Source organism: Salvelinus namaycush, chromosome 6 (assembly GCF_016432855.1).
Source record: "Salvelinus namaycush isolate Seneca chromosome 6, SaNama_1.0, whole genome shotgun sequence".
Lineage (NCBI taxonomy): Eukaryota > Metazoa > Chordata > Actinopteri > Salmoniformes > Salmonidae > Salvelinus > Salvelinus namaycush.
In genome coordinates this window covers 41,244,953-41,259,773 of record NC_052312.1, presented here as the reverse complement: position 1 = coordinate 41,259,773, position 14,821 = coordinate 41,244,953, and the positions used below count along the sequence as shown (strand labels likewise).

The 14,821-nt window shown below is 47.6% G+C and overlaps 1 protein-coding gene across 6 annotated transcripts in view; it reads right to left on the bottom strand.

The window, feature by feature from the left end:
• The window catches only part of LOC120050023 (signal peptide, CUB and EGF-like domain-containing protein 1), a 126,607-nt gene that overhangs the window by 7,871 nt on the left and 103,915 nt on the right, over nt 1-14,821 (bottom strand). For all 6 annotated transcript variants that reach the window (XM_038996614.1, XM_038996618.1, XM_038996615.1 and 3 more), the window contains 5 exons: nt 9,091-9,219; nt 4,547-4,663; nt 2,870-2,992; nt 2,598-2,717; nt 702-800 (listed from right to left, as the gene is read on the bottom strand). In XM_038996614.1, coding sequence (XP_038852542.1) covers nt 702-800; nt 2,598-2,717; nt 2,870-2,992; nt 4,547-4,663; nt 9,091-9,219 — 588 coding nt within the window. The remainder of the gene's footprint in view (nt 1-701; nt 801-2,597; nt 2,718-2,869; nt 2,993-4,546; nt 4,664-9,090; nt 9,220-14,821) is intronic.

The following is a 14,821-nucleotide window of genomic DNA, read 5'->3' as shown; positions in this document are numbered from 1 at the left end:
ACTTCCGTTATCAGAGCGTGAAATGATAGATCGTGATGAGAGCGTAGCTGAACCGTAAGCGAACCATATGTCTGGGGGAGCTGTGAGATTCTTAGGGGACGGTCCAGGTGAGGTGAGCTGTATTTCATATCACTTAACACTCACACCCCCGGCCAGATGGTGAGTCTTTCTATCTCTCCATCTCTATCTCTCTCTCTCACACACACACACACTCTCCATCTCCCTCTCTACCCCTCTCTCTCGTTCTCTCTCTCTCCCTCTCGTTTCTCTCTCTCTCTCTCTCTCTCTCTCTCTCTCTCGTTCTCTCTCTCTCTCGTTCTCTCTCTCTCGTTCTCTCTCTCTCTCGTTTCTCTCTCTCTCTCTCTCTCTCTCAGTGCATTCCTCTGGCCGTGCGAGGGCCCTCTCCCTGTCCAGAATCTACAGAGTGCTGAAGGAAATATAGGAGTGACGACATGGCGAGCACCAAAGGCAGGGGAGTGAAGATTCCGATGGAGGGAATGAAGAAATTGAGGAATTTAAACCCACCGGCAACGGGAGAAGTGAAACGATGACAACTGCATCGACGTCAAAAGGTCATGACCGAGTGGTATGGTTAAATATCTTTATATTTAATATCTTTATATATATCTTTATATATAAATATCTTTATATTGAACAAAGCATGACATCTCTGACTACATGTCCCATAATGCATTGCATACCTGCACAGGTGAGCAGGGCGGTGGTGACGTTCCTCTTCTGTGGTGCCTTCCCAGGTTGCACCGGCACACCACAGCTTAGTGTGTAGCTGTTCTCAGAGTCTGGCGGGACACACACAAGTACATGTCAATTACAACCCTGTCCATCCCAGGTCAATCCGTTTAGACCAGCTCTGCTTGCAGTATCCCTGTCTTTTGCCACTGGCTGACTTGTTTATGGCTATTAAACCGACAGCACTGAGGGACAGGGTGACATGGGACATGAGGAAATATGTGATTGCTGTCAAAGTGATAGAGGGGTCCATCCGAGGAGCAGTGTGACCCAATCCCCCTGCTATGCTAACCGCCTGAGGTGTGTGTGTGCTAACCATCTGATGGCAATGTGTGTTTCTCTTGGCTAGTTGAGGTTCTGATGGAGTGCGGAGGAGTAAAATACTTTTATTCGTTTTCTATGGCCTCACTTTCTCTAGTATTTAAGAGCTACAAGAGACTGCCATATGAAGCCTGCCATAAAAGAAAACACACTCACACACACCTCAGTCACACACACACACACACACACACACACACACACACACACACACACACACACACACACACACACACACACACACACACACACACATACACATGTCACACCTGACACCTCTGTCACACACACACACACACACACACACACACACACACACACACACACACACACACACACACACACACACACACACACACACACACACACACACACACACACACACACACACACGTGCATGAATACACATTTCCTGAGGGATGGAGAGAAATTATGCACCGAATGACAGATCTATGCTCACTCATGAATGTTCGCGCACACACGTACACACGCACACACACAAACACACACACACACACACACATGTCTAGTCAGAAATGAGGGATGAAGACTTCAGAGCTCATAAAGCGGGATATGATTGAAGAAGACGCAGGACTTTGCGTGCAACCACAAGAATTGAAAAGCTTTCCTTCTCCCCCAAATTAAGACATGCTCCAGAAAGATTTAAAAAAGCCAAATTTTTTCACTTTGTGTTTGAGAGCTATCCATCAGTCTCACACTACAGCAGCCAAACCAAACGGAGCAAACGTCTACTCAAAGCAGTCCCAACAGAAATATGGCAGGCCCGATTAAAGAATGTAATTGTTTTACAGATGTTCGTCTGTGTTAAGCACATTCGCAGAAGGACCAGGGTGCCTGCATTGACAGCAAATAGCTTTATAGCCATTTATAGCCTTAGGGGCAACACCAGACGAAATCACTCACTGAGTGAAATACTTTTAGCTGAAATGCCCCCTGATGGATCCTTTGGCTAGTGACTGAGAAAGGTAGGTAGATAGATTAGGCCTTAATCTGAGCCCTACATCCAAGTGGGAAACTTTCAGTGGAGCTCTGCTTGAATGGAGAGCAGCGTGAGGACTGGCCTTGACCTCTAGAGGGCAGCATAGAGTATGGAGCGGCTGGAGCTCAGTAAACCACGGATACACAGGCATTGGTCATCGATAAGAGTCAGCTGAAGACTAGCGCATTGGACTAAACCTCACCAGACCAGTCCAGATCAGAGAAGGTAGAGGATTAATGTAGTTTAACCAGAGAAGGTAGAGGATTAATGTAGTTTAACCAGAGAAGGTAGAGGATTAATGTAGTTTAACCAGAGAAGGTAGAGGATTAATGTAGTTTAACCAGAGACGGTAGAGGATTAATGTAGAGAAGGAGGGAGTGTAGATTGCAGATTGAGGAGAAGAGTCGAGGTTAAAGTCTAGGATTCTGCTGGGGAGAAAGAGTGAAGGTTTGGTCTTTGAGTAAAACAGTTCCTCTTTGCTGTAAGGTGTGTGTGTGTGTGTTGGGGTGTGTAGGACTGAGCCACGTACCTGCGAGGAAGAGTGCGTTAGAAGGACAGGAGAGTGAGCACACCTCCACCCCGCCTCTCTTGTCACAGCTGAGCTGGGCGCGCGGCACTGGCTTCCCGTTGGGCAAACACTTCACCGCCTCTGAGGAACATAGAGGGTCACATCACCGTGACAACCACCGACCGGTCACAGCACAAAAACGATGACACACGCACGCACGCACGCACTCACACACACACACTCTCCTATGTCTATAGAAGACACACACACACAGTAGACGTTTAGGTGCTTACCGGTGCAGTCCTTCTTGTTCCAGTGGAGTTTCTGACCGGGCGGACACAGACACTCATAGCCTCCCTGTGTGTTCACACAGCTGTGCTCACAGCTCCCGTTGTTAATGCTGCACTCATCTATGTCTGAGACACAACCACAAAGAATACAGTCAGAGGGTGTGTGTGTGTGTGTGTGTGTGTGTGTGTGTGTGTGTGTGTGTGTGCACATGTACGTGGTTGAGTATCATCAAAGTTCAGAGGGACATCATCAGACATGATGTCCCGGACCTGCTGTTTTTGACTCTCTCTCTCTACCGCACCTGCTGTCTCTAACTCTGAATGATCGGCTATGAAAAGCCAACTGACATTTACTCCTGAGGTGCTGACCTGTTGCACCCTCTACAACCACTGTGATTATTATTATTTGTGAACGTTTGAACATCTGTGAACGTTTGAACATCTTGGCCATGTACTGTTATAATCTCCACCCGGCACAGCCAGAAGAGGACTGGTCAACCCTCAGAGCCTGGTTCCTCTCTAGGTTTCTTCCTAGGTTCCTCCCTTTCTAGGGAATTTTTTCTAACCACCGTGCTTCTACATCTGCATTTTACATTTACATTTACATTTAAGTCATTTAGCAGACGCTCTTATCCAGAGCGACTTACAAATTGGTGCATTCACCTTATGATATCCAGTGGAACAGCCACTTTACAATAGTGCATCTAAATCTTTTAAGGGGGGGGGGTTAGAAGGATTACTTTATCCTATCCTAGGTATTCCTTAAAGAGGTGGGGTTTCAGGTGTCCCCGGAAGGTGGTGATTGACTCCGCTGACCTGGCGTCGTGAGGGAGTTTGTTCCACCATTGGGGTGCCAGAGCAGCGAACAGTTTTGACTGGGCTGAGCGGGAACTGTACTTCCTCAGAGGTAGGGAGGCGAGCAGGCCAGAGGTGGATGAACACATACCAGTCATTGCTTGCTGCATTGCTTGCTGTTTGGGGTTTTAGGCTTTGCTGATGGGTTTGCTGATGTAAAAAGGCTTCATAAATACATTTGATTGATTGATTAGACAGAGCCTGTGCTACGAGTCAGTGTGTGATGTCATCAGTGTGAGACAGACAGCTCATGTCCTCTCCGTGCTCTATATCTGACTGACTGGTATGTGTTGACTGCTAATGGAACGCCCTTAAGACAGTGGCCTGTTTAGTCTACCACTGAAGAACATGGCTGTCAGTCAGACAGGGCCAGGTGAAGTAGGATCACAACACACACACACACACCCGTCAAGCCTACTGCCTCCGCACGACATGTGTGTGACAGGTACAACACACACACATGCACACACAGGCAGGGACGCAGGTACGGAGGGCTATTCAGGGGAACTGAGGTATGAGTGTGCTTTCAGCAGCGCCATCTGCACGTGCTCAGTCACCCCTCACTAACACACACAATAAAAAACACTCTCCCTCTCTTTCTATTTCTCTCTCTCCTCTTCACTCTCTCTCTTTCTCCTTGTCAGTCTCTCAGGGCTTCTTACTTTGTGTCAGTCAATTCCTTTTTATCTGTGCCTCTCCCTAGCTACCTGTCTGTCTAACTCTTTCCCATGTCTTTCTAAGTGTGTGTGAGTGTGTGTGCGTGCGTGCGTGTGTGTGTTTGTGTGTGTGTGCGTGCAATCCCATGCATGTTTGTGTCATACTCACCTCCGCAGTGTGTGAGGCCGTACAGAGTGTATCCTTCCTGACAGACACAGTCGAAGCTGCCAGGGTAGTTGACGCAGGTGTGGTCGCAGGTCCTCTCAAAGGAACACTCGTCAATATCTGAGAGGAGAAACACAGATCGTATGTAATGCTACTACACACGGGGGCTGTCCAAAATGACACTATTCCCAATATAGTGCACTACTTTTGACTACAGCTCCATGGCACTCTATTCCCTATATAGTGCACTACATTGGACCAGGGCTCCTAGGGAATAGGGTGCCATTTGAGATGCTGCCATGAACTGGACCATAGTGAGTCACTCTGACCATGCCGTCACCAAGGACTTATGGACAGTATAGCCAGTGTCTATATGAAACATGCTAAAGATAGCACAGAGTTAACATCCATGTTCTCAGTACAGAGCATTTTGACCCGTTGCATCACCGCCTGGTATGGCAACTGCTCGGCATCTGACCGTAAGGCGCTACAGAGGGTAGTGCGTACGGCCCAGTACATCACTGGGGCCAGGCTTCCTGCCATCCAGGACCTATATACTAGGCGTTGTCGGAGGAAGGCCCAAAAGATTGTCAAAGACTCCAGTCACCCAAGTCATAGACTGTTCTCTCTGCTACCGCACGGCAAGCGGTACCGGAGCGCCAAATCTAGGACAAAAAGGCACCTTAACAGCTTCTACCCCCAAGCCTGCTGAACAACTAAACTAATGAAATGGCCAGCTGGACTATTTACATTGATCCCCCCTGCTTTTACACTGCTGCTTCTCGCTGTTTATTATCTATGCATAGTCACTTTACAAATTACCTCGACTAACCTGTACCCCCACACATTGACTCTGTACCGGTACCCCCTGTTTATAGCCTCCACATTGACTGTACTGGTACCCCCTGTATATAGCCTCCACATTGACTCAGTACCGGTAGCCCCTGTATATAGCCTCCCCATTGACTCAGCACCGGTAGCCCCTGTATATACAGCCTCCACATTGACTCAATACTGGTACCCCCTGCATATAGCCTACACATTGACTCAGTACTGGTACCCCCTGTATATAGCCTCCACATTGACTCAGTACCGGTACCTCCTGTATATAGCCTCCACGTTGACTCAGTACCGGTAGCCCCTGTATATAGCCTCCACATTGACTCTGTACCGGTACCCCCTGTATAAAGCCTCCACATTGACTCAGTACTGGCACCCTCTGTATATAGCCTCCACATTGACTCAGTACTGGTACCCCCTGTATATAGCCTCCACATTGACTCAGTACTGGTACCCCTTGTATTTAGCCTCCACATTGACTTAGTACTGGTACCCACTGTATATAGCCTCCACATTGACTCAGTACTGGTACCCCCTGTATATAGCCTCCACATTGACTCAGTACTGGTACCCCCTGTATATAGCCTTCACATTGACTCAGTACTGGTACCCCCTGTATATAGCCTCCACATTGACTCAGTACTGGTACCCCCTGTATATAGCCTCCACATTGACTCAGTACTGGTACCCCCTGTATATAGCCTCCACATTGACTCAGTACTGGTACCCCCTGTATATAGCCTCCACATTGACTCAGTACTGGTACCCCCTGTATATAGCCTCCACATTGACTCAGTACTGGTACCCCCTGTATATAGCCTCCACATTGACTCAGTACTGGTACCCCCTGTATATAGCCTCCACATTGACTCAGTACTGGTACCCCCTGTATATAGCCTCCACATTGACTCAGTACTGGTACCCCCTGTATATAGCCTCCACATTGACTCAGTACTGGTACCCCCTGTATATAATGTAGCCTCGTTATTGTTAAGTACATTTATTGTGTTACTTTTTGATTGATTAGATTTTTTAAAACTTTAGTTTATTTAGTAAATATTTTCTTAACTATTTCTTGAACTGCATTGTTGGGTAAGGGCTCGTAAGTAAGCATTTCACGGTAAGGTCTATACCTGTTGTATTCGACGCATGTGACAAACACAATTTGATGTGATTTGTATACTGGATATTGAAAGCATTGAGTTTCACTATGGGGAGTTGTATGAACTGTCTTTTGTTTAGAGTGCTAGAAAGCTGTGAAGAGGAATTTCCACTAAAAGTACAATCAATCTGAACTGTGAACTGTCAGTGGTGAGACAGTGGATGTGTGTGTGTGTGTGTATGTGTGTGTGTGGTGTGTGGGTTGGAGGACTGGACACTGCAGGAGCATTTCAAAATGTTCTGTCTGGAATAACAGTGTACATTCAGCCTGGTTATGTGGGTGGGAGTCTAAACACTGACAGGGTTACTGGGTGTGTGTGTGTGTGTCAGGTTGGTTGCTCAAGATTCACACACATAAACACACACACACACACACACACACACACACACACACACACGTAATACACAAACCTTGACCATTAAGCCATCTTCCTTGGTTGTAGCAGAGAGCATGTTTGCTGCCTTCCTCTTGATGAACCAACAAGCTGATACATGAGTCATAGATATTACTCTCTCCGACTCTTCCCCACACAAACACCCATTACTCAGCCACAGCTAATAAGACCGGTCCATTAATCAGACTGGAGTTCATTGTTAACAAACAGAGGTGTGGAGAACAAATCAGAGCTCTGCTCACTAAACAACCCCAAGAGGTCTTCTCAGTGGAGACTTAAAGATCCAATTCAGTCCTTCAGTCAAGCCCTCCACCCCAGGCCTGGGATAGATCAGACCAACTCACTGTGGTCAGGACCAGGGGCTGATCTAGGATCAGGTCCCCCCTATCAATATAATCATATTCATTCAGACTTAAAAGGCCAAACTGATCCAAGATCAGCACGCCTACAGGCCCTGGTTTTGGTTTATAATTGTTTTATTTGAGTGAGAAAGATGTAATGACATATTTGGGTGGCTGACAGTAGCAACAGCATTACTCCAGTCCAGCGTCTCCAACTCACCTGGACTATTTCAATACCAAGTCATCTGGGCTGTGGAGATTTACAAAGGCTAAAAATACAGTGTGTTATGATAAAGTTTGTCATGAGGAGGAAGTTGTTGAGGCCTGGCTTCTGTTGGCTCCTGGGCTGCTTTGCTACAGTCCTCCAGGCAACTGTCTATATGACGGGCTACGGTTAGACTACCATACCCGATTAATGAAACTAGCATCAGACCACAACCCCAGCCACCACGCAGCACTGGAACGACTTGAGAGAGGCGCAGCTGTATAATCTAATTTCACCGAGAGGTGCCAGTTGTTGGTTTGGCTGATGTGCAGGTGTCTGTCGGTTTGTGGGGTCGGGTGTAAACACACCCAAGGTTAGTGTCCCTGTTTGTTAAAACACCAAACAATGTAGCCTGTCTGTTAATAAGCATACTGTGTCTGCAAAGCTAAAGCTCCCTCCGTCCGCTTGACCTCTACTGTATTGTTTTAATACAGCTACCTGTAGGGAGTCTTTATGTTCCGGGTGATTATTGCACACCCCATTCTCCATCCCCCCTGTCCTTGTACAGGCATAGGGGCAGCCTAAAGCCTCTCTCTCTGTATTTGTCTCCCCCTCCCTTTCTCTCTCAGGAGGAACCTGGCATAGCTGTAGCTCTTCTCAGACACGTATTACCAGGAGCTATTTTCCTTGGAAGAGCTTACCAGCATGGAAAGAATTAAAACATTAAATAAATAAAAGTTAAAAATAAAAATCTGAACAAAAATACCACTTGTTAGCAGATGGAACAACATGTGTTTTTGGACACTGGAAGCTTAGTTTTACAGTCAGGTAAGCTGATGGGTGGAAGGAGCGTGTCAGTGTGTGTGTGTGTGTGTGTGTGTGTGTGTGTTCCTCCCATCAGCGCACACCCAAGTTGACTGTGTTATTGGCGTGCATGGAGTTGTGTAAACTGTTTGTTGGCAGTTCTTTTTGTGTTTAATATGACAGTGTTGATGTTTAATATGACACACACACACACACACACACACACACACACACACACACACACACACTGGGATAGAGTTGTTTGGTGTTTTTGGTTCGGGGACAAAAACACTGCAGGGTGTTGTTGTTAATAAAATAATTTGTGATGTGTGCCTCTCCTGTCTCTCTTGCTGTGACTTGTATAGCGGAATTTGCATTTGTCCTCCAAACATAACCAGGGATTAGATATGAAGAGAGAAGCAGAATGCCTTAATACAGCTGACAGTAAATTACACCCACTGGAGGATGCTAAATCAATTGTAATAACAAGCCTATCTGTGCATGTCATTCCAGGTGAATGATTTGTAGGCCAACCCTTGTTTTGATTCTATGTATGATCCTGCTCTGAACATAAAGCGCATGAGTGAGTTACTACCGTAGAGATTTATGATAGAAACTACTAGGCCGTCTGCATATTCTAGTATATCCATTCCCATGGTCCCTGTTCCGTGACACCTTCCGTTCGTGACCTGATCGCGGAGTGACCGCACTGTTTCCAAAGGTAACCGTCTTAAAGCATTGTGACGTCATCAGTCATCAGACAGGAGTGTATGACAGCTGTCAGCCAGGTAGGCTGCTCACCCTGGCAGGTGCGCTCGTCAGTGAGGAGCTTGTGGCCCTTCTGGCAGCTGCACTCAAAGGAGCCCACCGTGTTTTTGCAGAAATGGTCACAGCCGCCGTTATTGAACGCCTCCTGGCATTCATCTATGTCTGTATGGAGATAGGGAGAGAGGGATGGGGGGGGGGGGGGGGGAGGAAGAGACAGAGAGTAAGAGAGCGAGAAAGAGAAAGAGAGAGCGAGAGAGAGAGCATTAGGTCACAGATACACTAAGGCAATAGGCAATACTGGTCAAAGAGAACAGAGTTTTTACACACACACACACACACACACACACACACACACACACACACACACACACACACACACACACACACACACACACACACACACACACACACACACACACACACACAGACACACAGTATATAACTCTGCCGTGCTAAAGTGTTCCCCTTTAGTAGTCTCTCCCACACAGCCACTGCCATGCTGGGATGTAGATCTCCAAATTGGCAGACAACAGGCCAATAAAAGGCTTCACTAATGCCTTGGAAATCTATTCTAAGCCTCTGTAAGAGTCTTTATGGAACAGGGGGAGGCAGGCGGGGTGAGAGTAAGGGTGAGACAGGGGGAGTCAGAGAGAAGTGGGGTTTTCCTAATGCTCGTATTTGTGCTAACAGGAAGAAGCCAGGAGTTGGCAGGCCTGAAAGACAACATGAACACTGGCTGTGCTGCGTTGTGGCGGTAAAGTAGGTTTCCATCCACACAACAAGTCGTAACCGCAGTGCCAGGGTGTCAGTGTGGGCCAGCCGCCCTCAGTCACAAACATATTGCCACAACACCGGGAAGATATTATCCCAGAGCAAACAAACCTATGGGAGTCCCATCGCTGTTCCCTGAAGGCCTCACCTGCCTCTTTCATTCTCTTATTCATTCACTCTTTCTTTTCATTCTTTCAGATCTCTGATAAAATGAACGAAGTCTCATTCACCAGTGGTTTCTTTTCTGCTGCTAGACCATTTCTTTATGCGGTTTCATTATTCTATTGATTTCTTTCTCTCTCTTTCTCTTCCTCTTGGCATGTGTGTCTGTGCGCATGTTTTGTGTGTGTGTGTGTGTGTGTGTGTGTGTGTGCTCATGGCAGTGTGTGTGTATACGTGTGTGAGCATGTGTGTGCACGCTCTTGCGTTTGTGTGCACTTGTGTGTGTGTGTGTGTGTGTGTGTGTGTGTGTGTGTGTGTGTGTGTGTGTGTGTGTGTGTGTGTGTGTGTGTGTGTGTGTGTGATGGTATCAAGTGTAATGGTAGCTTCACGGTGCTCAGCAGCAGACAGCATGGTACAGGCTCAGCGGGCTTGTTGAGAGGGATCCTCCACTAGCCTCTACTGGCTGATCCTATGACACGCTCTTTACCTGGAACTAATGGAACAGCCTGCTGCAACTGCTACTGCTGTACACAACACTGTCTAGCCCACCATGCAAGGACTTAGAGAAGAGGAGAGAGAGAGAGAGCAAGAGTGAGAGAAAGAGAGAGAGAGAGAGAGAGAGAGAGAGCAAGGGGGGAGGGGTGTTGAATGAATACATCATTGAACCCCCCCCCCCCCCACCCCTAAAGGCTTACACCATCCAGGGGTTTGATGGACTTTCCCATAACTTCCATCTACCCCTCCTCCCCCCTCCTACTGCCCATGTGACTAGGTCTTCCTGAATCCCTGTGGAATAAAGGCCCAGGTGTGTGAGACGATCCAGAGACGTAGATCAGGAATAATAAGCGAGCCGGATCCCCTGGGGCTGTGTATGCAGTGCCAACCCTCCAGCCTGGTGGGATCTGATGTCACGCTACAATCCCCCCATAACCCCATCCCTTCTCTCTCCTCACCCCTTCCTCTTTCTATGATCCTCTTTCTATGATCTAAATATGTGCCCTCAGCCGAACCCTGGAGAGGGTCACTGGGTATATTTCCCTCCTGAGAGGACTGGCAATGCCACACTCAACAAGGGAGGACAGGAGGAAAGGAAAAGGGATGAGGAAGAGATGGAAAAGAAAGTGGAGGAGGTAGAAGGCAGATTTAGTGGACGAGGAGAAACGTAAGGGGAAGAAAGGAGGAAAGTGGAAGGGGAGAGGGAGGAGGAAGAGGAAGAGAAAGCAAAGGAGGGAGGGAGTATTAAGAGGAGGGAGAAAGGGAAATAACAGAAGAAGAGTGGAGGGAGGAGGGAGAGGACAATAGCATGCCAGATTACACGGGCTAAGCCCTTTTTGATTGGTGCTCTAAGTGATGAAAACTGCTGGGGATTAACACCTAAGCCTTTGAGTCAGAGAGTCAGTCAAGCAAGACACCACAGGGAAGACTCATCTAAGAGAGGAGTGGAGGGGAGGAGGGGGAGAGGAGGACAGGGGGGAGAAGGAGGAGGAGAGGGTAAGATAGGAAGGAAAAGGAGAGGAAGGGAGAGAAAGGAGAGTAGGAGAGGAGGGAGAGGAAGAGAGGTGAGTGGGAGAAAAAGAGCGGGTAGATGGAAAGGGGTAGAGAAAAACAGGAGGAAGGGAAGTAGGTGGGGAAGGCGTGGTCAGATATTGCATGTTACCTTTAATAGTCAGTCCACCGTGCAACGAACCAAGTGAGATAAAGTCAGACAAATATATACAGTTGAGTGATATAAAAGAACATCAGAATAAAATAGTCCTCAGACGACAGGGCCTGTGTTTTCCTATAACAATGTATCCTGATATAAGGGAACCTCTCCATCAAGGATGAAGTGCAGTGTAACCTCACTGTACAGTGGAATTCCATAGAGTGAGTTGAGGGCATTCCTATTTGCATATATACTACAACTACAATCAGAGACAGTAAATAGTTTGGTGTGGCAGGTAGCCTAGTGGTTAGAGCGTTGGGCCAGTAACCGAAAGGTTGCTGGATCAAATCCCCGCGCCGACAAGGTAAACATCTATTGTTCTCCCCCTGAACAAGGCAGTTAACCCGCTGTTCCCTGGTAGGCCGTCATTGTAAATAAGAATTTGTTCTTAACTGACCTGCCTAGTTAAATAAAGGTTAAACTGTCCACAGCCTTTAAGGGGATTGTCCTACATCTGGCAGACTCTGGAGGTAAGGACGCTCGTCTCACGGCTGACCCTCTGAACTGACGACCTCATTGAAAGTTGTGCTCTCAAGCAATGACCTCATTGAAAGCTGTGCACTCAAGCAGTGACCTCATCAAAAGCTGAGCTCTCAAGCAATGACCTCATCAAAAGCTGTGCTCTCAAGCAATAACCTCATCGAAAGCTGAGCTCTCAACACTGACCGATTCACTTGCTTTCTTTCTCTCCTCTTCCATCATCATTTGCTTTTTGATGATTGCTTTCTTAGAGAGAAGACCTCTTTCTCTCCGTTCTGTCCTCCCTGCTCCCCCTTTTCCATCTCCTCCACGTTCTGTTAATTGCCTCCTCTTGTCTCTCTTTTAAATCAATCATGGCTATTTCCCAGTTCTGTTTCCTTGGCATGCCGGCAGCAGATATCATCTCTATAGAAAGGATGGCTACCTTTCTCCCTAGAGGGGATCTTCTCTCTCTCGCACATACTCTCTCTCTCTTTCTCTCCCTCTCTCTGCATTCTTAGAAAAAAAAGATGCTATCTATAACCGAGGGTTCTACATGGAACCTGGAACCAAAAAGGATTATCCTATGGGGACAGCCGAAGAACCCTTTTGGAACCCTTTTTTCTAAGTGTACCCCCTCTCTCTCTCCACATCTCTCGCTCTCTCCACATCTCTCACACACACACACACACACACGCACACACCTCCCCTGCCGTCCCTCAGATGCCAATTGCCCACCATCCCAGACAAGTCTACAGAAGGTATAACAATATCGCCCCCAACCTACCCAGCCCAAACTTCCCCAACACAGACAAAGATCCCTAATTATTCAGTAAGTCTGGCAGCCATAACTACTGGCATAGCATAGCATAGCATAGCATAGCATAGCATAGCATAGCATAGCCACCACATTTCCCCACACTTAATGGCCACTCTGTGGAAGCCTGAGCCCAATAATGGCCTATATAATTACCTTTAATAGCCCTTAAATAAGCTTCAAGCTCAAATGAAAACATTAAGCATCCACACATCTTGAAATTATAAAACACTGTGTGTGAGAGAGAGAAATTGTGTGTGTAAATGAGACAGAGGGAGTGTGTATGTCTGTGTGTGTGTGTGTGAGAGGGAGAAAGAGAGAGAGAGAGGAGAAACAAAGAGAGTGAGAAAAGCAGAGTGACAGGAGGGGGGGAAGGAGACAGGAGAGTGGGAAGGAGACAGGGGAGTGGGAAGTGAGACAGGGGAGTGGGAAGGAGACAGGGGAGTGGGAAGGAGACACAGGGGACTGGGAAGTGAGACAGGGGAGTGGGAAGTGAGACAGGGGAGTGGGAAGGAGACAGGGGAGTGGGAAGAAGACAGGAGAGTGGGAAGTGAGACAGTGGAGTGGGAAGGAGACAGGGGAGTGGGAAGGAGACAGGGGAGTGGGAAGGAGACAGGGGAGTGGGAAGGAGACAGGAGAGTGGGAAGGAGACAGGGGAGTGGGAAGGAGACAGGAGAGTGGGAAGGAGACAGGGGAGTGGGAAGTGAGACAGGGGAGTGGGAAGGAGACAGGGGAGTGGGAAGGAGACAGGGGAGTGGGAAGTGAGACAGGGGAGTGGGAAGTGAGACAGGGGAGTGGGACGGAGAGGTAGAGATAGAGTAGTCGGGTGAAGAGTCAATCAGACATGCTGGGAGAGCAGTTTCCATCTGGATCTGTCCACTTCTATGGAGGGAGAGGGAGACAGAGAGAGACCACCTAAAAGGAAGAGATTCCCAAAGCCATCACCTACAAAAAGATGAACTTGGAGAAGAGTCCCCTAAGCAAGCTGGTCCTGGGGCTCTGTTCACAAACACAAACATACCCCACAGAACAGCAACACAATTAGATCCAACCAAATCTTGAGAAAACAAAAAGATAATTACTTGACACATTGGAAAGAATTAACAAAAAAACTAAGAAAACTAGAATGCTATTTGGCCCTAAACAGAGAGTACACAGTGGCAGAATACCTGACCACTGTGACTGACCCAAACTTAAGGAAAGCTTTGACTATGTACAGACTCAGTGAGCATAGCCTTGCTATTGAGAAAGGCCGCCGTAGGCAGACCTGGCTCTCAAGAGAAGACAGGCTATGTGCACACTGCCCACCTCCTGCCAAATGTATGACCATATTAGAGACACATATTTCCCTCAGATTACTCAGATCCACAAAGAATTCAAAAACAAACCCAATTTTGATAAACTCCCATATCTATTGGGTGAAATACCAGCGTGCCATCACAGCAGCAAGATTTGTGACCTGTTGCCACAAGACAAGGGCAACTAGTGAATAACAAACCCCATTGTAAATACAACCCATATTTATATTTATTTATTTTCCATATTGTCACGACTTCGACCGAGGCAGTCTCTCCTTCCCGTGCGGGTGGCGTTCGGCGGTCGTCGTCACCGGCCTATTAGCTGCCACTGATCCTTTTCTCCCCCTCCCTATGTGGTTATTGGGTTCACCTGTTGTGTATTAGGGTTAATTAGTTGGGCTTATTAGACAGCCGGCCCGCACGTTTCTTTGTGCGGGATTGTTTGTTTGTAAGTAGTGGCTGCACCAGCTGTGGTCGGAGAGGACACACGGCCGATCGGTGCTGGGGGGGTCCGTCTGGGAGTCGAGATGGCAGGCGGAACGCTTCTCGATC